This window comes from Typopeltis vanoorti, chromosome 7 (genome assembly GCF_054136105.1).
Source record: "Typopeltis vanoorti isolate ZY-2024b chromosome 7, IOZ_Tvanoo_1.0, whole genome shotgun sequence".
NCBI lineage: Eukaryota > Metazoa > Arthropoda > Arachnida > Uropygi > Thelyphonidae > Typopeltis > Typopeltis vanoorti.
In genome coordinates, this window is record NC_143555.1 from 6,051,811 (window position 1) to 6,077,284 (window position 25,474).

The 25,474-nt window shown below is 35.9% G+C and overlaps 1 protein-coding gene across 4 annotated transcripts in view; it reads left to right on the forward strand.

The window, feature by feature from the left end:
* The window catches only part of LOC150104464 (serine/threonine-protein kinase Tao-like), a 713,758-nt gene that overhangs the window by 346,432 nt on the left and 341,852 nt on the right, over positions 1–25,474 (forward strand). For all 4 annotated transcript variants that reach the window (XM_090395159.1, XM_090395157.1, XM_090395158.1 and 1 more), the window contains 2 exons: positions 7,406–7,579; positions 14,795–14,992. In XM_090395159.1, coding sequence (XP_090251285.1) covers positions 7,406–7,579; positions 14,795–14,992 — 372 coding nt within the window. The remainder of the gene's footprint in view (positions 1–7,405; positions 7,580–14,794; positions 14,993–25,474) is intronic.

Consider the following 25,474-nt stretch of genomic DNA (forward strand, 5'->3'; position numbering starts at 1 on the left):
TTCAGTTATTAGTTTGCCATGGTTAAATTTGTAGCTAATACTTGAGAAGAAAAACATACATCACAAATTGATAAGTTTCTTATTTTAGAATAATGAAACAGATTTGTGCATATCTGAAACCGTGGTAATTAATACTACTAATAAAGCAATAAACATTGACTATCCCTACATGTTCCTTGGAAAACTGGCAACTAAATATCAAAATCGCAGTTCTCAACCATTAATGATATTCTGGAGAGATTATTGGTTGAGGTTGACCAGTGAGTTTTAGCAATTAATTTTTCCTCTGAAGATGACTGGCAAGCTCCAGATGGCTCGCACACCTATTTTTTTTTTTTTTTTTTTTCTTAGTTCTCTTTATACATCATTTATCTGATAAATTATTGATACAAGAAGGTTTTAAGATTTTTAGTCTCATGAGTTTAAGCTCTTTATATTATCCATTTTTAAGGTTTAAATGAATTTTAGATATCCTTTTTATATTGGTGTCATTTATCAAGTTTCTCTTGGGTTTTCAAAATTGCACATTCATTACTTGTACTGTTTGTCTCTATTTTCCAACTTCACACATTCATATTATTATATGATCAGTTGTGCAGGTTTCAAATCTGAATGGGCAGGTAATAGCATTATTTAAGGGTAACTGTGGGCCCAAGAGGATGTTGAACTGTATTTACATGAATGCCCGAAATATGAGAAATAAAGGAGAGAAGTTTGGTGATTGGTAAGCTTGGCTTGGCCAAAAATGAATTGGCATCAGTGAGACCTAGTTGTTAGAGAATGATTTAGTTACAGGGTTAGAACATAACCGATATAGTATTTTTTAGAAAAGATAGAGGAATATCACAGTTGAGGTATATTATTAATGATAGTTGAAAAACTTTAGTGTGTTAAGGAGGATTGTAGATCTAAGCGAAATGGGTAATTTGTGGCTGTCTGGCATGCAATTGAGACCAACAGGACAAAATATATTGTTGGTTGCTGCTATAGATCTAGGAGGGGGGGTGATCTGAAAAAATTGCAAGCGTTGGCAAAATAGGTCAGAGAATTAGTTGGATGTTAAAGAAGAACACATTGACCAGTAAAGAGGGGAGGTTTATTATCCCTCTTTATAAGGCTATGATTCAGCTTCATGTTGACTACTGTGCACATATTTGATCACCTGCGTTTCTAGGGAAAATAGGAGTTAGTAAAGAGGATTCAAAGATTGGTGACCAAGCTTGTGACATGTCTGTGGAATGTACCCTATGAGAATAGATTGAACGTGCATGAAGTTGCAGAGTTCAGATGATTTTTAGGTGTTTAGAGTTTAGGCAGAGGAGAGGGGATATGATAGAAACTTGTAACTGTAGAGAATCTATGATTGATACATGGGGAGTTATGTAAGAGTGTGTGGACTAGGTTCTTTAATTGGAGAGTTGTGCATAAGTGGAATGGATTGCCACTGGTGGTTGTGAGTGGTACCCTAGCAGTGAATAAATGTAAGAAAATGCATGATAGGTATTAATGGATAGTGCGCATCTCACACTAGGAGTTTTTTTGACTCCATGAAGTACTGTATAAATAATATTATTATTTTGAGTGTTCAGTGTATTTAGCACTTGCAAAATTGGTACTTACCTGCTTTATTGTATTTTTTCATTAGACAATTTGTACTTTAATACTATATTAGTATAGATTTTCGAAATTTTAGACTATTTAGTGTTTTTAGCACATATCTTTATTGTGCTGTTCCAATATAAATACTGCTGTAAAATGCACCGAAAACACAAGAAACAGAATGCTCAAAAGAACAGCAATGACTTGCCCTGCTAAAAGGATATTGGGGGGGAAAAATTATCTCTGAAATTGCAAGGTTAAAGAAGTCATTGGACAGATGATATGGGGAATTACAGAAAGTCGAGCAGCAGCAGCCAGTAGAACAATAAAATGAAAAACAGTAAAGCACAGAATTAGGTAAGTAAAGTTGATTGTAAAAAGAAGGGTGTTACTTGGTATGGTGGCTCTATCATAAAGCATGCCATTGATGAGTGGATTATAATTAAATATTAATTATAATCCATAATTAAAAATTATTATTAACATCCAACCTCCATGGAGTCAGAGATTCATCAAAATATAGCATATGCAACTGAAAACAAAGCAAGCAAAATAGATCGTAATTCTTGTAGGGACAAATGGCTTAACTAGTGATAAGTTCAGTATGAAAGAATCATTGAAAGAAGTGACAGTGATGAGAAAGTAAAAATTTTAAGTATATTGCCTAGGTATTGATAGAAATGAATTAAAGGCTGTGATTGCAAATGATTCAATGCATAAGATGTGTAGAAGGAATGGATGCAAGTGTTTGGATTTGTGGAGTGAGTTTGAGGGAAGATGGATTTTTATAAGATAGATGGCCTACACTTGAATGCATTTGGATTATGAGACCTAACAAAAGATTCAAGGAAACAGAATTATGATGGGAGGAATGATAAGAATTCATGTGTAAAAGTGACAATGTTATGTATGTGTGTTAATGATGGGAATGGACAATATCATGGAAACGATTATGTGGAAAGAATAATTTCATATTCATCTGGTTCAGAATTAACAAGAATGTGCAAGGATGTGTACATAAGTAAGGCACTAGAACAGAAATCTGCAAGTTGTCCAACTGTGTCATGCAAACTTCAGATGAGAATATACAAAAAAAAGCATGCAAGTAACTTATGTCTGTACACAAATGCTAGGAATATCAGAAACAAAGCAGTATAGTTTGCTGCCTTGGGACCTCATGATGTAGGCATTAGTGAGACCTGACTATTAGAAGTAAACTAACTGGTATCAAGTATAAAGGATATGGTATTTTTAGGAAGGATAGACAGGATAGGAGAGGAGTGTATTGCTAATGATATTAGATGACTTGAATCCAGTTAAGGTTGAGACCTATGACTGCAATACTAGTAAAAGTTTTTCATGTAGCAGTGAGTTTGAAGCCATATGTTGTGAGGTGGAGTCTAACAAGACTAAATACATAGCTGTTGTTGTTACAGACTGGTAGATTTGTTGCTAGTGATGAAGAAATGCATTAACAAATAAAAATGATTGGTGAGAAAGGAGTAATCATAATAAGGGACTTTAATTATCTGAACATTGATTGGTAGCTATGATCTCACAAGAAGAATGAAACTGAATTTTTTTGAGATGTTGTGAGACAACTTCGTCAAGCAGCATAGTCTCAGAGGGATTTCACTTAAACTATTCTGCTCATTGGTGACAGTGATTGTGTAGTACTGACTTGGGAAGTGGTTAAGTTTATGAATGTTTCATTCAGAAAAGGTTACATGCTGAATTACAGAGCAGAAGTATGGCGGGTTGTGCACATGGTCACAGTTGTTGGATGGAAAAGATATTGAAATAAATACTAAAATGATGCGATATCAGAATGTGTCCATAGTTTGAAGAAATAAATAGTGTAGAAGTAAAATGGATGTGGAATCTAATTAAGCAAGAGATTCATAAGAAAAAGATGATGTGGAAGGAATACCATGTACATAATGATGATGTCACTTATGTAAATTTTTAAGAAGCAGGTCAGAAGAGTAGTAACAGCAGTTCAAGACAACCCAAAAGAATTCTATCATTATGTTGCAAGTAAAAGAAAGAATGAATATGAAAGAATTAACTACTGAATGCAGATGGTATATGAGTGACAGGTGTAGAAAAGATTCAGTGCCACTTTGCTAAAAGCTATCAACCTGGTGTATCCAAAAATTGAGCTCACTTCTTTCTCTTCACTGGATGAAAAAAAAAGAAAAAAAAATCAGGTTAGAGCCATTGAGCACAGTGTTTTAAGAATTCTGCAATAGAAACTGATGGGATATTAGAACAGAGGCTAAAAGAGTGTTCAGCTGAAGTGGCTATTCCTTTGGCAAGGATATGTATATAATTGGAGTCTCGGAACAGGGCAGATTCCACAGGAGTGGAAAGAATGTATGATAATTCCATTGCACAAAGATGGAGCAGAGACTGATGTATCCAACCATTGATCTATCAGATTATGGAGTGGTAGTGAATATTTTGGAAAAGTTTTGTTCACACCCACGAAAGGTTATTTACAAAAATCTATAGTACATTCATTGTACCACGAGTGGGCTAAGTATTTTATTATTATTATTTATTTTTTTTTTTTTTTACATATTTTGTAAATTCTACTCCGGCGACAATGCATGGAAAATTTTCAAGTCTCTTATGTACCGTGCAAGGTATGCTGATGACGTAGAGGACTTGCAAAAAAAAAAAGACTTCTTGAATCCCCGTGTATGGAAATGGATAGCACAGAATACTGTTAGAGCTTAGGCCTCTTTTTAAAATTGGAGATTTTAAAATAAAATCTCCAATGAACAGGGCTATGGTCTCACACTGGGTGATAAAAATTCATCTACACCTAATGACAATCATAAACTTTCATGCACGCAGCAGGATTCGAGCCCATTACTTGTTGGTTGGGGGGCTCATACAGAAATGGGTTGACAGAGGAACTCTACTTTGCAATGAACATCATGGGTTTACTAAGGGCAGGTCACATATGAGCAACTTAGTCACATTTTACACTGAGTTAACTTTGTATTAGGAATGCCCACCTAATAATGTGTTGGTCCACCTTTCTGTGCAATCACAGCTCGCAGACACCTAGGTGCAGATTCCACAAGGTGTTGAACATCATCTATGCGTAACTCAACCCATGTCCACTGCAGCCGCTCCATCATTTCATTCTCATTCTGTGGAGGAGGATCAGCAATTCTCACACCCCTTTCATTGGTAGTACAAGCCTGATGACAAGATGCATTTCTTGTTGAAAGACGGCACTGTGGTCTGGGTAGACCTCCTGCAGATGAAGATTGTTGGCTAACAGGTCCCTGTAGTGTTCACCATTCAGTGTTTGTGGGAAATCAACCAACGGAACTAGGGCATGCTAGGAAAAAACTCCCCAGACCATAACACCACCTACACCAGTCTGTTAAACCCCAACTGTGCAACCAGGGGATAGGGATTCATGCTGTTTATGCCAAATGCGAACCCATTCATCAGCATGGTGCAGCAGGAAACGGGACTCATCACTCCAGATAACCTTCTTCCATTTGTCGAGGTCCATTGCCAACATTCCTTGGCCAACACAACATGAGAAGCATTGTTTGTGATGCCTGGTCATCATCATGAATACCCTTGTTGATCTCCGGCTGTGGAACATCAGGCAAAGCAAGGTACAGCACATGGTGAATGTGGAAATGGGTCAAACTGCTCTGCTGTTCTACTGATGGGTGAGCTGTGTTACTGAGATACCATGTGTGGCTGACCAATGTGAGCTCTTGCTGGATGTCTGTTCATGGTTAATCCAGTCCTGGTACCCTTGATACAGTGGTACAGGAGTAACCAACAAGTGCAGCTGTATCCAGAATACTTATACATGTTCTCTGGATCCCAACTATCTGCCTGCAGTCTAATTAACTTATATTGCCATGTTTCCCCATTACTGGCAAACATTTACTGATTACATACTGAGGATAGGTGTGCTCATTTATAGTAGCCACACATGACATTGTTATCCTGGGAGGGGGGGGGGGAAGAGTTCCTAATGTAAAGCTAACTCAGTGTATAAAAATGCTACTGTTAATTTAGACAAGATACACCATGATACTATTGGATTTTACCAAGGCTTTTGACAGAATACAGCATGGAAGACCGTTGCATAAATTGGAAAATATGGGATTGGATTATAAAATATTGGCTTGGATAAGAGGATGGCTGACTGACAGATATCAAAAAGTGGTATATGAGAGATATAAGTCTGCAAAATTTAAAGTACCCAGTGGTGTGCAATAAGTACCAGTCCTTGGTTCATTGTTATTCAATATATACATTAACGAAATTGGATAAGATATGACAGGAGACAGCTATTTGCTGATGATGCTAAGATAGCAGGTAATTAGAAATGTGGTTGGCATGCAATATTCACAGAATGATTTGAATTGGGCTGAAATTATGGGCACGTGAAAATGTCTGTCAATTCAATGTTAGTAAATATTAAATTATGTACTTTGGTGTGATGAAATATCCAATGTCATATTATATTGAGGAGATTAGGCTAGAAGATGATGATCAGGCTACAAAATTGGAGTTTTAGGAGAAGACAGGAAGTTAAGTTCAAGAGCCAAATAGTAAAGATTGTAAATACAATTCAGAAAAATTACAATGCTGAAACAGACTTTCATATGTAAAGATAAGGAAGTCATTTTTGCCTCTTTACAAGGCTTTGAGAACATCTCACTTGCACTATTGCAAACAGGTCTGGTCTCTTGATTTCCTTCCTGATACTAGTACAACACCTTTTAATGGACATGAGGGCCAAATTTATCCATGTTCTTTCAACAGATAGCATTTATCATATCTAAATTTTGTTGGATGTATATAAATGTTCTGGCCAGTTGGGCGGTTAATATATGTATTTTTCATCAAAGTACACAATTTTACATATAATTATGTGTTTTGATTTTTTAAGCTTTAAATTTTAAGTACATTTAAAAAAGAAAAAAAGTAAGGGGTGCTGAGCTTAAAACTACATCGGGAGAGGGTCCAGAACTCTAAGGCCCGGCCCTGCTGATTTATAATATTTAACACTGGCTGTTGCTTTTGTTTTCATTGACATTTTCACTTAAATACTACTAGTAAGTATAAAATATATGGAGTGACTGATACATATACCCATGTACACTATAATATATAAAGAAAATAATATTAAAATTTAAGAACAATTGTGACGAATGGAAATGCAATCTATAACCAGATAAATTGGCCAACTACGCTGGGTGGTTGGCCGAGTGGTTAGCATATCCCCTCTCTAGCTAAAAGGCTGCAGGTTCGAATCCTGCTGTGGGCATGGATGTTTGTGATTGTCTGTGAAAATGCTAGTGGTGGTGGTGAGTGGTAGATGGTGTAGTTTTGGTTTGTTGTAATGGGTGGATTGAGTGGTAGAATTGTAGAGTAGCTGCCCCTCCCTCGATGAGTCTTTGGACTCCCTGGAGATGTCACATAATAATAATAATAATAATTTTCGTGTAAGTACTTCAAAGTGTTTGTGTACTGAACACGAATGGCAAGATAAGAACATTAACATCTGATTATAATTGTGAAAATACTACTAATGTAGAAGCCTGAGAAATTTTAGTAGTACTTAATACTCACATGCTGATAAGTATGAGGAAGGAAATGAGAGATATTCCAACACCTGTAGTATATACAATGGCATAATTGGAAACAAATAAATATGCTGTTGAAGAAACACATTTAAAAAATAATAAATATGAATTTATATTAATATACACATGTATTTTAGTTTGATTTAAAACAAAAATTGTTCTTTTAGCATCCTTTTATAACAAGGTCCAGACCATCTAGAGTTATTTTAGATTTAATACAACGTACAAAAGCTGCAGTTAGAGAGCTGGATAATTTAAATTACCGCAAAATGAAGAAAATCCTTATGGTCGATTCTCAGGAAAATGAAGTAAGCACTGGTGAAGCAGAAGAAGATTCTACTGTAAGTTTTTTTTTCTCATGTATTACTAAAAAAATGCAGTTGGATTAGATAATTTGTTGCTTTATTCAATTATACCTGAATACATATGCGTCACTATTAACTAGTTTTTAAATCCATTTCATAAAAGATAGTAAAGCCTATTGCAGTTTTGTGTTGATTTTGTGATTGGGATTAGTGTTACGTTAAAATAAACACCCTTCTCTACAGCCAAATGCACTGGTGAACCCTGTGAGCAGCATTCTAGTCTGACACTGAATATTGAAATTCATCGCCACATAAGTACTTATGCTATTATGGTAAATCATTTGATTGAATCGAGTATTTTGTCCAGATTAGATGGAATTTAACGAGATCAATTGAATAGTGGAGTGTTGTTACAGACCTGGTGGATCAGTTGCTAGTGATGAAGAAATGCATCACCAAATAGAAAAGATGAGCGTGAAAAGTGTAATCATAATGGGAGACTTTAATTATCCAAACATTGATTGGATAACAGTAGAATCTCATGAGAAGAATGAAAATGCATTTATTGAGCTGTTGCAGGACAACTTCCTCAAGTAGCATGTGACAGAAAGAACTCTAGGGCAAAGGGTGTTAGATTTGATTATAGTATCAGAGGGCGTTTCAGTTAAAGACATAACTATTCTGCCTCTGGTTGGTGACAGTGATCATGCAGTACTCACTTGGAAGAAGTGACTAAGTTTATGAATACTCCATTCAGAAAAGGTTACATGCTGAACTACAAAGCAGGAAATTATGATCGAGAAGTATACTGAGTTCAGTGGAATGGGATTGGTTGCTGGATGGAAAGAATATCGACAGTGCATGGGAAGCATTTAAACAACACTTAAATGATGCGATATCAGAATGTGTCCCAAGAGTTCAAACAATAAATAGAATAGGAGTCATATGGATGTGGAAGGAATGCCATGTGCATAAGGATGACATACGTTATAAGCAGCAGGCTAGAATAGTTGCAACTGTTGTATGGAAAGCAAAGTCTGAGTATGAAAAGAAACTGGCTCTGCGTGCTAAAGGCCATCTTTCTTCTACTTTCCTCTAAACTTGTACAAACACATGTATCTACTGCTATACATCCATATATTCTGTTCCATACTTACCAAAAAAATTGCTAATGCTCCTCCTCCTTCATAACCTACACTTTCCTCTTAGAAGACTATCCTTCATACTGATTTTTCCCAATGATTACAACCTCAGGTCTTCAAGAAACACATCAAGTTCCCCTCTTCTTTTAACCACTTGTCCAGACCTGGAATTGTCATATAGATATTTGTACCTTTTATGGGTGGGATTGGTATAAAAAAAAATTCATATATATACAGGCAGTCCCCGGGTTATGAATGAGATATATCCCTGACAATATCTTAAAGTCAGATTCTTACATTACTCAGATCCCTGATGAACAGCACATATGCAGTAATAATAATAATACAGTGTAATACTGTAATAATGATAATAATACCCCTGCACTATAATAATAAGTTACAGAAACTGTTGTGCTTTTTCTTTTAATTCAAACAAACAACATAAAAACAAACTCGTACAAAAAGTTTAGATAGGAGAAATTTCAAAAAAGAATATTAAAGGTTGCATCAATGTCTTGCTTACTGGAGGGGGGCATTTCTAAGGCAAAGAAGGTAGGCTAACATTAATCTGCAGATGACATAGATAGTGCTAGAGAGGATGGACCTGGTGCTGGAAAATCAGGATTTGATTCTGTTTCTGGAGGAGGGGAGATTACCACTGAAGTCTGTTTCTCGAAAAAGGTATCTAGGGTTGTTTGTCAGCCTTTTTCTTTTTTTCATCATAAATGGCCTTGTAGCAGATGATGTTCTTACTAATTGCACAGGAAACCTTTGTAAACCACTGAAAGTTAGGATCTTGCTCCTCAAGCTTAGCAAATCCTGCTTCAATAAGACAAAAGGCTTCAGCTAATTCTTTTGTCGTAAATTTTCTTGGCTCTGGATCTTCTGATTCCTCGTGTGTGTGTGTGTGTGTTTCTATCAGTTGCTTCTCTATCTTTATGAGGTCTTCTTTGGTTAATTCTTGTCAATGGAACTCTAGTAAGTCAATGATATCATTTTCATTGATATCCAATTGCAGTGCATTGCTGCCTGTCCACCATAGCTTTTCTGGTTTCGGCAATGTCTTCTGTGAAGCCACGAAAATCATCACAGAATTGAGGACACAGCTTGTTCCACACCCCCTTTAATTGTTGATGGCATCATGGATGCTATAATTCAGAACTCTCTCAACGTCATCACATCGTCTTCCGTAGTCCTGACTGCTTGTGGGAATGTATGCTGTAAGTAATAAGCCCTAAATGCAGAAATGACTCCCTGGTCCATTGGTTGCAGTAACGATGTAGTGTAGGGTGGTAAAAATATGACACTTTACATTAGTGTCGAGATCATCTAAAGGTGTTGGTTGTCCAGCACAAGCAGAATTTTGAAGGGAATTTTCTTTTATGAATAATAACATTCCACAGCAAGAATAAAACAGTTCAAGAACCACTCTTCAAACATGGCAAGTGTGACCCTTAAATTTGACTTCCAAATAACGGAAAGAGCTGCTTTAATAATGCGGCATAGTGTGAGTTTGTTTAAATGCCCAAAAGAAACTAGTTCCTGAATTATTCATTTAATTATCCTTATGGGGAGCCCGTTCGTAAGTACGGAACGGCATAAGTCAGGTTGTCTGTAATCCAGGGCTGCCTATGCATATATATATTATTATTATTATTTGACACCTCCAGGGAGTCCAAAGACTCATCGAGGGAGGGCACCTACTCTACAACTCTCGGTCTCCACCACTCAACCTCATCCACCAATCACATCATCTACACCGATGCCATCTACTATCCACTACCACCACTAGTATTTTCACAGACCATCAAAAACATCCATGCCCATGGCGGGATTCAAACCTGCAGCCTTTTGGCTGGAGAGCAGATACGCTAACCACTCGGCCAACCAGGCCGGCTGTCAGGGGCGAATATTCAGGGTGTTCTAGGTGTGTGGTGCTCATGCATAATAGAAATATCACTGATATTATATTTTTGCATTTATTCCTATTAAAGACTCCCCTATTTGTTTCCAGACTTTGTGTGATTCCTAAAGGTAAACACAGTATACTTATGTTTCATGATTCTCATGGAAAGGCTTAGACGTTGGTTATACATTCTTACTAAATAGTTTAAGGAAATTACAACATTCAATAGAATATACATTAAAATAAATTTTAATACACTTCCAATATTTCGACAACGTCACGTTGCCATTATCACAGGAACTTAAATACAAGACACGTGCATGCAAGCACAACACACAGTAAATGAGGAACGAAACAGGAAGCTATTCTTTCTCCTAAAAGTCCTGATGGTGCCCCCTAGTGGGCAATGTTGGTATTCTTGGCAGATTGGGCTGAAGGTCTTCAGATGCAGGTTTCCCAAATTTTTTCAGCAGTCTCATGCAACCAAATTTGTTTAGGTTTGGATTGTTTCTTAGGGCTGAGGTTTATTCTATGAATAGCTTTTCATATTTGAATTTACTATGGTGTATTATCGTGGCTTTCTTCCACCGTATTCCATGGCGGGAATCCAGCGCATGGTCTGCAAGACCAGAGTGGCTGTATTGGTGAAACCGGATGTAGTCCTTGTGTTCTGAAATTGTATTAAAATTTATTTTAATGTATATTCTATTGTACGTTGTAATTTCCTTAAGCTATTTAGTAATAATGCTTCATGAAGAAGACACTTTCAACGCAAAAACATTACATCACTTTCAGTCTTTTGAAAAGATGTACAGATGCCGCAGCGGGGCAAATTCTTATCGTTCCAGTGGTTTTAAACCACTCAAGAATATCGCCTAGTGATTGTAATTGGTTATTGTGTGAAGCAATCTATTTGAATGTTGTCATTTGTTTTGAGTTGCTGTTTTTGCTTTCTGAGTTTCAATTTTTTTCCGTGCATGAAGTGTGAAGTATGACATGGTAGGCAAGTTTTTATATATAATATAGACAAGTTTTTAATATATAATTTTCAATAAATTTAGTATTGACAATCTAATATAGATCCCATTTTCTGCCAGAACGTTTGCAGATCCTATGACTGCGGAGGTGAGCCTCGTTCTCCTCTTAGAAATTTACTGAGCAAGCACAAAGATGCAAAAAACTGAGTACATGAGACATTTCTCTATATCATAATGTGATACAGTAGAATGGTTAACTGGATGTGAGGTGTGGTCAAGACTTTTTGTTGGCCTTGTTTATTATTCTCCAGAGAGAAAGGCATTTGGAATGAGCATGGATATTCTGACTTGAATCATTTAACAGCAGCAGTGAAAAAGCATGAGCACTCCCAATCACATGTTCAGTTATTTTTAACTCTCAAGATGTTTGTAAAACAAAGAATTGACACTCTCGTGGACAAAGAAAAATTGAAGTTACCTGCCATAATGAACAGGTAAAGAAAAATAGAGACATTTTTAATATTGTATGCCATGTGGCTAAGCAAGAACTTCCTTTGAGAGGTCATGATGAGTCTGAAGATTCAGGTAACCAAAGAAATTATATATAGTTTTTAAATGTGCTCCATGAGTATGATCCGCTTTTAGACAGTCATTTAAATGATTCGACTGTATTGCAAGGAACTTCTTCCATAGTACAAAATGATATCTTTAGTGCTATATCTGATGTGTTTAAAGATGCTATAAAAAAAGAAATTGCTGCTGCTGCATTTGAGGCCATTATTCTGGATGAAACTTCTGTCATCTCAAAATTGCAGCTATTAACTTGTTTTCGTTTTGCATGTAGTGGTCAAATACACAAACTTTCATTGGATTTACAGACTTAAGTGATAATGAACATTTATGGTAATTTTAAACATATTGGAAACAGAGCTGAGGAATTTAATATTAAGGACAAGTTAGTCAGACAGACTTATGATGGTGCCTGTGTAATGAGTGGGCATATTAATGGTTACAGAATCGAGGCATATCCTTTATCAATATTTACACATTGCTTTGCCCATGTTTTGAATTTAGTTCTGAAGCAAAGCCTCTCGAATATCAAGGAATGTGGATTGTTTTTCCAAACTATCAGTGCATTGCTGGCATATTTTTCTAAATCATCAAAAAGAATAAATGCTTTGCAAGATTTTGTTGCTTAAAAATTACCCTCTGCCACCAACCAGATGGAACTTCCCGTTTAACAAGCACAGTAAAACGTCACAGAAGTGAATTCGTTGAATTTTTTGAACACGTAGTGGAGAATTCTTGGGGATGGAATCTGGATGCTGTCATCAACATCCCATTTGCATTTCTTGCAAGATTTTCTACATTTACCTGGAGATGGAAGAAAGATGCTTTTCACTTTCAAAACTTGAATTTTTTTCAACTCCTTTGCAGTAAAAGCTTAGTATGTGAAGACATTTCCTGATGACATTTTAGAAAACCTTAAAGGAGTTCTATGGCACAGTTTTTGACTTCAAAAAGTTTTTGCTTGAAAAATTAACTAAAAGTACTCTTTTCTTTTGATAAATTTGCCAGAAAACAAGTGCATCACCTATTAAAATTCATTCAAGAAAATCAACTTCAGGTTGCATTCAAGGAATTTATAAGTTAGCAGAACTTGCCATGTTGATTCCGAGCTCTTTTGCTGCAGTCTTGTGTTCTTTTTCAGCTATGAAGAGAATACATGTGTGTTATAGAGGAACACAAATATTTATACACAAGTTGGAACTTGTGCATAAATAAGTAAATGAGTTACTTTACCCTTTCTTGGATCATTCTGGAAAAATAATAATTTCCCAAGCAATTTTTCTCATTTTTGTGTGTATTATATGGCTGTATTTAAAAATCGTATCAATATTCAAATTATATGTGTCGCACTCTAGTATTTGTCAATGATAAGCTATTCTCACCATAAAGTGTAAACCTTTGTGTTTTTCATTACTGTTGTTCATTTGACCTTTATGCTTTCCATATTAAATTATATTAATGCAATTTGTTACATTCACACCTGGGTGTATGTCATTCCATTATTCTCTATAGAGTACTAGGTTTTTGTGTATGTATGCTGCTTCCACGTCAAACGGTTGTGTTTTCAAAAATCTTATATGGCATGTTAGCCTCAACTCTTCCAGTAAAATTTTATTTCTAAAATTGGCATTTGTTATGTGTCTGGATGATATCAAATATCTGAAATGCAATTCAAACTGATTTCAAGTTTTATATATATATATTAGGATAACCAAGTTATTTTATATAAACTTGGTTATTTTAACTCCTAATCCCAAGTATGCAAACAATTAAGTTTGCATACTGAAACAAAGTTCAAGTCTAAAGATGATACAACACCAGGGCAACTCATTGTAAAGGTGAGTAAAGCTCTGATCACTATTCTTACTATTTTCCCATAATGTAAAGCACTTCTCACTAGAAGATGTATACTGCAATGCATTATGGGTGGGGTCACTACCCAGATCGGTTTCAACCTTTTTTTGAGGTCTCCTCAGGGAGTAGCTAGACCCTAAATACCAAGGTTATAGTAATACGGAGCTTTATCAACTTTACATATAGAAGTTGCAACAATGTGTTTTTATTTTTAATAAAAATCTCTGGAGGAGATATAGATAGATGTAATAAATTTTTAACTTGGGGATATTGTATATTAGGATAACCAAGTTATTTTATATAAACTTGATTATTTTAACTCCTAATCCCAAGTATGCAAACAATTAAGTTTGCGCCTGAAACAAAGTTCAAGTCTAAAGATGATACAACACCAGGGCAACTCATTGTAAAGGTGAGTAAAGCTCTGATCACTATTCTTACTATTTTCCCATAATGTAAAGCATAATTATTTGCATACTTGGGATTAGGAGTTGAAATAACGTTTCTTATTCAGCTGAGAAACAATATGTGATATAATATCCCTTAACTTAAACAAGTCATATGTTGCCGAATTGAAGCCTTTGGCTCTTCATATATCTAATAAAATAACGAAGTTTATATAAAATAACTTGGTTATCCTAATATACAATATCCCCAAGTTAAAAATTTATTACCCACACACACACACACACACACACACACACACACACACACACATATATATATATATATATATATATATATATATTAGCTTAGTATTTTAAATATTCAGTTCTGAAATATTTCATAATTACTCTAATAGGAGGATGACCAGTTAGGTGGTGATAGTAGCAAGAGTAATAGTATCGCCAGTACTCATAGTCAGCACAGTGGAGGTGTCAGTGCTGGAAGTCATAGTAGTAGCACTAGTAGTCTTCTACCAGCATCAGAAAATGACTCCACATACAACTATCCTGCTTCTTTCCGAGATCAACGGGGTAGTGTTAGAGTAAGTCCTTCAGTAAGTAGCAACTTATCTATGCCAAGTTATTTTTTATTTTTTATTTTTTTTTGTTTTTGTTTTACTCTGAAGGTGTACATTATGCACACAATCTTTTACAAATTTTCATTGATATATTTTCTGCTAAAAGAAAAATTTTTTGCTATAACTAAAAGTACTTGAAATGTTATAATAACTGAATAGAAAGAAATGATACTTCTATGGTTAAGTGTATATCAATGTAATGTACATGTTAGTTCACATTCTTCTTTCAGAATAGCTGGGAAAATTTATATTTCAAATTTTGAACAGTGTTCTTGAGGGAAACGGAAGTATTTGATGTAGTGGTGAATATAGCAAATATTTTTGAAACCATTACTCATATTTGATAGCTGAAGTTTGTGTAAGTTACTCATACATGAAGTGACACAAGTGGTACTTGAAGTTATTTATGCAGACTGTTATAATTAGTATGAGTTATCATCTCTCTGGAATCAGAAGACTTGTTGCAGGAGGCTCACACAATACCTGTCTTACCCTTCTTAAAGTCATTACTACCAGAGTATTCACAACTACTTCTGGAGTCTAATCCACTAATTTGCTACTCTCCAAGCAAAAAATCTTGTCTTATCTTTAATAACCACACTCGCAAAACTTCTGATACCGTCTAGTTTTTTGCTTTCTTGTCATGTATTTAAACATTTCTTTTGTATCAACCTTTTAGAATCCCTTTAATAACTTGCTAGTTTAATAAGCTGCTATCATGTTTCTTCTTTTCTATCTGTTAATGAAACATGGCAACTGATGTTTTTTTTTTACATATGGAGCTATTCTAGGTCTCTTTGGATCCACTAACCAACTTCTCATTGCAAAGAAAACTATGTGACTGAATCGATATAGCAGGCAAGATCTAGCTGTGTAATATACAGAGAAATAATAACCTTCCTATCTGTACTTGTCAATGTGTTCAAGTAACCTTTGAGCTGTTTTGCAATATGTCCATTGAACTTCAACTCTGTGTCCACCATCACTCCCAAATCCCTAGCCTCATGAGTTTACTGTAATCCAGTACCATTAGTGCAGTACACACTATATATGCTTTTCATTTCAGAATTCTTAACGAATAGGTTAAGAATTCTGAAATACCACCATTCAAATCATTCCCTGTATCCTTAATATACAAATTAAACTGCAGTGGCCCTAGTACAGTACCCTGAGACACTCCACTAGTTGCTCTCATTCTCTTGGATTCCACTCCACCATTACTGTCTCCTCAACTCTCCAAAGTCTGTCATAATTACCAGCTTTGTAGATGAACAGAGAATCTTTCTCGATAGAGAATTCTACTCGTTAAGTGACCTCCTAGAAAAAAGCTGCTTGATCACTTTTCGCCGTTAGAGGCACAGTTGTCTACTTTGATGTTTTTACAGAAGAAATTAGTCAAGAAGGTTAAAGAAAATCATCTCCCTCCCTTCCTACTGTAGAAAATCAGAGGCACTGCCAGTTCTCTTGCCTGTTCTCATAACACATGGATTGATATGCCATTCATTCCCACTGCTGTATTCACATAGACATTTCTCGGTATGCTTGAGCATCTTCACGTCAACTGTGGTATCACCTCACATAGTAACTCAACTATTTCTTCTGCTCCTGAACTTTCCTACTGTTGATACTGATTAAAGTTATTCTGCCATAATCATTCTCACTTGGTATAATGGGAGGGGTGGGGTGATTTTCTTTAGCCTGCCTGACTAATTTCCTCTGTCATAAAAAATCATCAGAAAATTTATCTGTAACCAAGGTAGCCAACTGTGCCTCTCATGGCAAAAGTGATCATGCAGTTTTGTTCAGGGAGATCTCTAAACATATGGAATTCACTGTCTAGAAAGGGTCTCTGTTAACTATAATAGACTTAGGCTATAATATATAATATAATACTTGGTCTATAATAGACCTTGAAGTGGTGCCATGGAATAACCAGCTGCAAGAAATGAATGGGAATATCAACCTATATATCCAAGATTGGGAGGATAAACAAAATTGATGAGTAACATCATAAAGTAGGAGCTGCAAAAAATGAAAACATTGTGTGTGTGTGTGGCAGGGAGTGGGGGGGGGGGGATCAGCACATCCATAACCAATGTAAAGCAGGCAAGAAGGGTGACTTAGCATGATAAGGAGAGTTAATCAGATTATTGTTCATACAAGTCATTTTGTCTATCTGATTCGCTCTGGATATCTATAAACTACACACCATTTCTTTTGCATAATCTTCTCATTGGTTTAGTCATGGCAGTAGACTCACACTTTTCTCTTTGCATTTTTTCTTCTTCCAGAAACTCTTTCATATTATTATTATTACGTGACACCTGCAGGGAGTCCAAAGATTCATCGAGGGAGGACACCTACTCTACATCTCTCTCTGTCTCCACCAGCTACAGCGAACCACTACTATATTATTGCCACTTACCACTCCACCACCACTGCTAGTATTTTCACAAACAATCAGAAACATCCATGCCCATGGCAGGATTTGAACCCGCAGCCTTTTGGCTGGATAGTAGATATGCTAACCACTCCACCAACCAGTATCTTCTCTCATTGCATATTTCATGCCTTTCAAATCATCCATCCTTTCTAAAACATTAAACTCTTTAGCTTCTCCTCTGCTTACTACAAGAGCTTCATTGACATCCTTGATCTTTGTGATGAAAGCATGTTTTTTCCTAGATACAATCTTGTTAAGCACCTATTATCCTTATTCCCAGTTTCTTGCTATTCATGCCCTTATCTCTACACTCTTACTTTTTTTTTTCTCTCTTCCCTGCTACATGCCAGTCAATTCTCAAGTTGCTTAAGCTCATGTTTCCTCCTGTGAAGAACTCTACATGTGTGCTATTTTTCTGTCCACTGCCATCTCATCAGTCACATTACCTTTAGCCACTTCTTTTATACTCTTTCATATTTTGTCCACTATCATTGCTTCAACTACATTCTCTCCAATGCTCAGTTTTATGCTTTTCATCATTAATATCATCACTTTATTTTACTGCTTTTAAAACATCTTGCATTTCTAGCACTCACAAAACACTTCTGACTCTCTCTCTACACTATCACTTTCATACCATATGATATTCACCCTTATAGGAGTACATCGAGCACACGCTACATTGTATGAAACCCCTCGTGTTAAACTTTTTAAACAAGGGTTACATGTATGTGAAACGTTTTTGCACTTTGATAGGAAGTAAATTATGCATGCAAAGGAATTATATTGTTTAATCCCTGACCCAAGTGTAAGCAATGGATCAAACAAGAATATATTTTCATGTCAGGTATAGTTTACTTTGTAACAAAGTGAAAAAAAAATATTCTACAACTACCTCTGATCTAGAGTATTTTAATAAAGTAATACACCTTTACACTACTTAAATATGGATTAATTCAATCTCAGTATCTTCTTTGAGTCTGGATCCCTCTGATGAGAGTTCAGTAAAGGTCAAAAGTGGTCTGGGTAGTGACCCTTCTCATAATCCTTAGGAACATACAATTAGTAAGGAAATGTACTTTGCAGTATGAGATACTATGGAAATCAACATGAAATCATCAGTCTATTTACAAGTAGCCTAGTTATGAAGATACTTCATGTGCAAACTTTGTTTGCTTACACTTAGGTAGGTAAAGGATTAAATAAGAACATATTTTCTTGTCGAGTTTAAATCACATATTACATTTCAACTTATTTATATATATACAGGGTGTTCGGGATAAATTTGACAGTTTCGTAAGGAAAAATAAAATCTTCTTTGTATCTATTAAATTTAATGAATTGACAAAACAACATTACAGGCAGAGTTAATTACAATACTATCAACAAGATTTACTCAAAATAACCACCATTAGCATCGATCACAGCTTCAATTCTGCTTCGGAACCTCGAACAAGCTGATGCTACAGTCTCCCTGGGAAGGGCCGCAAAAACTGTTTTAATTTTATCCATTAACTGGGCTTTTGTATTACTGGAAGTGCGATTGGTGTCTTTTTCAACTGCGCCCCATACAAAATAATCCATGGGGTTAAGGTCTGCGGAGTTTGGAGGCCAAACATTTGGACTGGTGAAGTCGTAGAAATTTTCAGACAACCATTTTTGACTTTTCCCAGAGGTGTGGCAAGGGGCCGAATCCTGCTGCCATACATACGGCCTACCATTGCCTACCCTTGTTATCCAGGGCTTGACTACAGTTAGCAACTCCACGAACAAAGCCCGAATTCCAATGCCAGGGTTCTTCAACACCTGTTCCTGCAGATTTGCGAGGAATTCTGCTGTACGAACGCAATCAGATCGTCTGCTAGGGATCTTTCTTCTTGCTACATCCTCGTAGTCACCATTGCAAGTCTCTAGTTCATGCCTGATTGTTTTTACTGTATTCAGGGAGCATTGGGCAGCAGTCGTAATATCCTTATTTTGATGGCGGGGCACGAATCATCATGATACAAGTTATTCTCTTCCATGATTCAGGTGGGTTCCAGCTATCCATCCTTTCTGACATCTTGTATGTGAATGAAGAAGGGTCCAAACTTTTAAATGAAGAGAAGTGTGTGTTAATACATGTAACTTACGGAAAAATATAATTAATTATAAATATGTCAAATTTATCCCGAACACCCTGTATATATATATATATATATATATATATATCATTTAATATACATGTAATATTAGTACTCAAGGCAGTGCATGCCTTGTGAGGGTTTAAATTCTCCTTCTCTTAATAGAAAGAAAAAAGTGAATGGGGAATCATTCTCCAGTTAAACTTATAAATGTATAACATGCATGTATCCTCAGTAGCAAGTAATTTTTCACTGGTTCAATTTTCCGTACAAATATAAACAAGATGTATTCTTTTGTACCTTCAAAGTAAAGTGATTTATTAACAAACCAGATTGAGATAAAGTTTTGAATGATAAGGTATGCCACCACTATACAACAGGAAGCCAGAAAGGCAGGTTATGATGTGGGTAGTTAACTAAAGTAAACTCTGAAATTATTTCTCAGGAATAAATACATTCATAATCATGACATGCACAGGGAACTGATTTTTCAGCCCTACTTGAAACATGCTTTCATTGAGCCGCTTAAGAACTTTTGTTTTCCTGTGAGCACTTGACTTGATACATCGAAACTATACATAACAAGGTTGCAGAGAATGATAATTTGTTCATTACCCTATTTTTTAATTACAAAATTTTTTAATGTGAATCTCCTGAATTAATTCAGGAGATTCACATTAAAAAATTTGGTAAAATATTTTCAACCAGATGGTTATGTTAAATAACACTACTATTTGCATCATTTCATCTCCCATTCTGGTTAAGTGACCAACAACACACTGTATATTAGCTCTGCTCACACATTCATGAATGTTAACAATTGCCAAGTACCTTTCTAATAAGTTAATTTTTTAATATAATTCTGCCATTGATACCATCTGTCCCCTTCTGATTTTTCTCAGAACCTTCATGTCTGGTCTCTGGTCATTAAAAACAACTCTCATATCCATAGTTTGATTTTAACACTAACTTGAATATTGCTAGTTGGCCAATTGCTATTGATAAATTTCTCATTAATCCTGCAGAAATTGATTCACCTGTTTCCACCCACTCCTACCTTCGGTGCTTTGATTTCTGTTATCTGTTTTGAAATTAATTTCCCATCTTTTCTAAAAACTGTACCTGAATAGCTGGAATGTGTTACATCTATGGTAGTTATAATCATCGAGAAAAGAAATTGGTTTCCTGTGGTCTTGTCTATTCTTGTTTGCCATTACCATATTTGTCACAAGCAGTTATTCAATTTATAGAAAAAATCCTCAAGAGTATAATGTCTGTGTGAAGTTGAGAAGCCTCCATATCTCAGTCATTGACAAGGATGCATTTTGGTTGGAAAGACCTGGACTCAAATCCTGTCACAAAGTGTTTCATCCTTCCTAAATAGACAATCTAACCAGAAGAACTTGCACGAACAATTTATATAGATAATACATTGGCCTCATAATCTTCAGGTGTTTTTTAAATTCCAAACAGCCATTATCCATATAGATCAGTGTTTCTCAATCTTTTTACTCTGAAGGAACACTTGAAATAAATTTCAAGTCTCAGGTAATGCCTGCATAAGAAGTATTTTGTCTTTATATATTATATAGTATATATACAGTGTATTCAAATCTTTTATCATTGGCCTTTGAGCATAAAAGTGGCACTGAGATTAAACAGAAAGAAGAGAAAGAAATAGTAAGTGGAGAGAAAGAGGCTCAATTGATCAACCAGGTACTTTCAAGTCATTTGACTTTTCACTACTTAAAGGACAAAAACCTTAAAAAAATCTGATAGATAGAATAAAAACAAAGGAGTACATTAAAAATACAACAAAAGCCAGTATAGCAAAGAATAAAACCTGTAAAAAAACCAATGAACAGGTAAAAACAATAAAACAAGGGAACAAATTGGGAGAGACCTGAAAAGGGCTGGGAACCACATCTGTGTTGGACTTCACAGCCCAGGTTTTATTCAGGTCAACTCCCCCATCCTTGGAATGAAATCGGTTTAGACTAAATTAAAATGACAAAGATTAAAATCTGAATTTAAAAAGGTATAAAACCAATAGTGTCAGAGATAGATGGCTACTTTAATTTTCCCCTGTTATGTAACAAATTGTTGGTGGTGTACACAATTTCCTCAAGAAATATTCTTCATCTAAGAGGTATCTTTCCTGTTCTAAGAATCAAGGGAAATAGAAACAGTTCCTAATTTGATAAATTCTGTTTTCCTCAGTGAGATGTTTTTTACGTATCCTTCAAATGTGGTATTTTAAGATGTTTATTAGATGTCGACATGTTTCTCTCAGTATCACCTGAGAGAAACTTGGCAACAGGATCCTGAGCACTGCATCCAACCCCTGCCAAATGTAGTGGACTGGCAGAAGAGGTGCCCTACATTCCATGGCAAAAAGGGGTTACAAAGTCAGGGGGTGCATATGCAAAACATTTTTTTAGCGTTTTGCATGTAGAATAATACCACTCTGACACAACCTCTGGCCACATTAGAATATTAAAATAATACAAATTTATTAGAATATTAAAAATATCCAATAAATTTAATTAGAATTTGATGCCAATGTTTTCTGTATAGTTTGACCTATATTAGTAAAATATAGTATTTTAAGATGGGTAGGGCAAACCCTCCTTGCACAGTGCATTGGGGGGGGGCAGGGAAGTAAAGCACTTCATACCTCATATTTGCTGTGACTCCAAAAGAAATCATTCAAATGTCTGTAAATAATTTTTACCTGTGCATGTGATATTGTGTGCAGCAACACTATAATGGTTTTAATGACCCTTGCATGACAGTCTGGTTTTGAAAGAGGCAATTTTTCGTAATAGGAATTGAGCAGTTTTTGTGTCAGCAGCACATCTCACCAAGAAGAATATATATATTATACTACATATATTTTTCTTTCTATTATTCATAGTATGTTTCATTATTATTTTTTTGATCCTGATCTCTTGCAGGACTCAAAAAAAAAATTACTACCCAAAAGTTCAGGGAATTTGACCATTAAAAAATAACCCTGTCTAACTTCTAGTTTCTGCCATCTCCTTTGAAGTTGTCTCCCTGGGCATGTATACAGTGATCCCAGTGTTTTTACCATGATTCTGTGCATTCCTGGAAATCCTCAAGAGTGACTGTGTTGAGCATCTCCTGTGATTCTGTCTGGAATTTCATTTTGGGGAACAGGAAAATGTCTCAGGGATGAGGTCAGGAGATGGGGGGGGGGGGGTGACTGTTGAATCATGAGTGATGTGTGGGAGGACAAGCTGTCATAGTGGAGAACCCAGTCATTGTTCTTCCATTTATCTGGACATTTGTGCCAAATGCTTTACTTGAGCTGTTTCAAAACCTTAGAATAAAACTTGCTGTTGACAGTCTGACCAGGAGGGGAGGAATTCCTTATGGACAATGTCTTGCATGTTTAAAAAAAAAATACATTGATTTCTAAAAACTGGATGCGCTTTTTTCAGTGGCAGTGAGTTTGGTGACTTCCTCTGCAATGATTGTTGCTTCGTCTCAGGGTTATCTCTAGTTCGATCTTTGAGCTCCCTGCAGACGGCAATACAATGTTTTTTCTGGTCATCGCTCAGCAATCTCAGCACAAATTTTGCAGCAATACATCCCATGTTCAAAACACCCAACAAAATGCATTGAATAATCCTGTACAAAACTCCTACAGCCTCACAACCATCATGGAGCAGTTTGTCTATCTGCAAGGATAGCCTCATGCACTTTTGTAATCTTTTCCTGCGTTGTGCTTATCAACATTCATCATTGACAGACATGTGCCTATCCTTGAAGTGTTGACCACAAAAAAAAAAAAAATTGCTTTGATTCACAGCGTTATCACCAGATGCTTCCAGAAATCCAGATTCAGTGGATTTCTGGAACATTTTTTTTTTCCCAAAGCAAAATTTGTGCAGATTCTTTGCTTCTCAAAATCTGCCATTTCAATTTGAGAAGAAAATTGCTGAACCACTAAAACACAACATTACAAAATGCACATAACCCAAGAATGTAGCCTCTCACTTTGACAGAAGGCTGTATTACAAATGGTTTGCATGCACTATTCAAGTTCCCCAAACTTTTGGGTAGCAGTAGCATCTCGTATCATTGTTATATTCCCTGTATTTTTTGATTATTTGTCTGAAAGTAAACGTCTGATCTTGACAACCGCTGTTTTGCCTGAACCCATTAAGTTGTAGTTAATTTTCACAATTTTTCTTGGCCTCTTCTCAGATGAGCTTGCGTAAATCTTGCCTCAAACACTTGGCAGGAAATTCCTTTGTAATTTTCATGTTGAGTTTTTTCCATTTTCTTAGTTAGGTAATATATAATCCTGATCCGTTGTGAATAAATCACTAAGATAGCTCTACTCAAATCATCTGAATCTACCTTCTGACAAGGCCGTCTGTGTTACACTTTGTAGCTGTGTGAAACTTTTTTTTAAATGAAATTTATCATTTTTGTTATTTTTTTATTACATATTCCATAAGCTATACTATGGATTAAGGATAGATACTGAAAGCTTTTTCACTTGGGTATACTATACATTTTAGATGCCAAGAAATTATAGTCTTGGTTTCATCCTTTATCCAAATATAAGAAAACGAAGTTTGCCCAATCGTGAACTTTGTTCACGATTGGGCTATTTATATATAGAGGCTAATGACTTCACATCAGTTGCTTTTGTATCCCATAATGCCAGGACCACTATCCAGACCAGTTTTGACCTGCATTGAGGTCTCATCAGCGGGAGCCAGACTCAGAGGTGATACCAAAGTTAAAGTAATACTCAAGACGTATTTCCATATATACGAGTAGTCAAAAGATAAAGGATAAAACCAAGAATGCAATTTCTTGGCATCAATAATTTATAGTATAATCAAGTGAAAAAAGTTTCAACAGCTATCTCTAATGCGGAGTATTTTAGTAATAAGTTGTGACACCTTTTGAATGCTTGTATATGGAAATATGACTTCTGCATTATTTTAATCTTGGTATTACATCTGGGTATTGGTCCTTTCCATAATGCATAATGAAGAAAGAATATCCAGATAGTAATGGAAAAGATAGCACATCTATGTGGAATTCTTCACAGAATGATATGTGGTATTGAGTGGTTGGAGAAATGCCTGGCAGATGATATGACACAGAAGTGAAAGGAAGGAAGGAAGAAAGCAGCGCATGAAAGAGCACAAGCATGAAAAGAAGGATCTGATTTTGTATGGTGATTCATTAACACAAGGAGTCCTTCAGGAGATTGTGACAGTCGTGTTTTCCTGTAGCTAAGTCGAAGGATGTCAGTGATGCTGTAAGGATGCAGAGAGTTAAGGTGGAAGTACAGAGTAAAATTTGTGTCTGTTACTATGGTTTGAAAGAGGTAAGATGACATGGAGTGCTAGCTATAATGGTGCAAGAGGAATGGTGTGCAGTGAGCTTGATGGAAGGAAGGATTGCATTTAAATGGATTTGGTGTCAGTCTTGAGAAAGTGTTTTGCAGTGAGAGTTTGGAAGTATAAAGTCTGGGAGACTAGAATGTTCGGGGTAGATGCAGATGAGCATGGGTCCAGGCAACCTAGAGGTTAGCAAGTGGGAGAGTGATCACATGATGCAAAATGTAGCATCCCAGATTAATTTTAGTAAACTAAGTAACACAAGGTGTAAGGGAGGTTGTGGGATTAACGGGGTATTGCAGTTAATGTATAATAATACCAGAAGTATTTGAAATAAGGTTGAGGAGTTTTTGGCACAACTTGCCCAAAGGTTATAGGCATTACTGAGCATGGTTGACAGAGTATATGGTCGTAGGAATAGAAAGCAAGAGATATAGTGTCTTCAGAGACAGGACAGAAAGAACAGGATGGGAGAGTTGCTAATGATAGCAGAGGAATT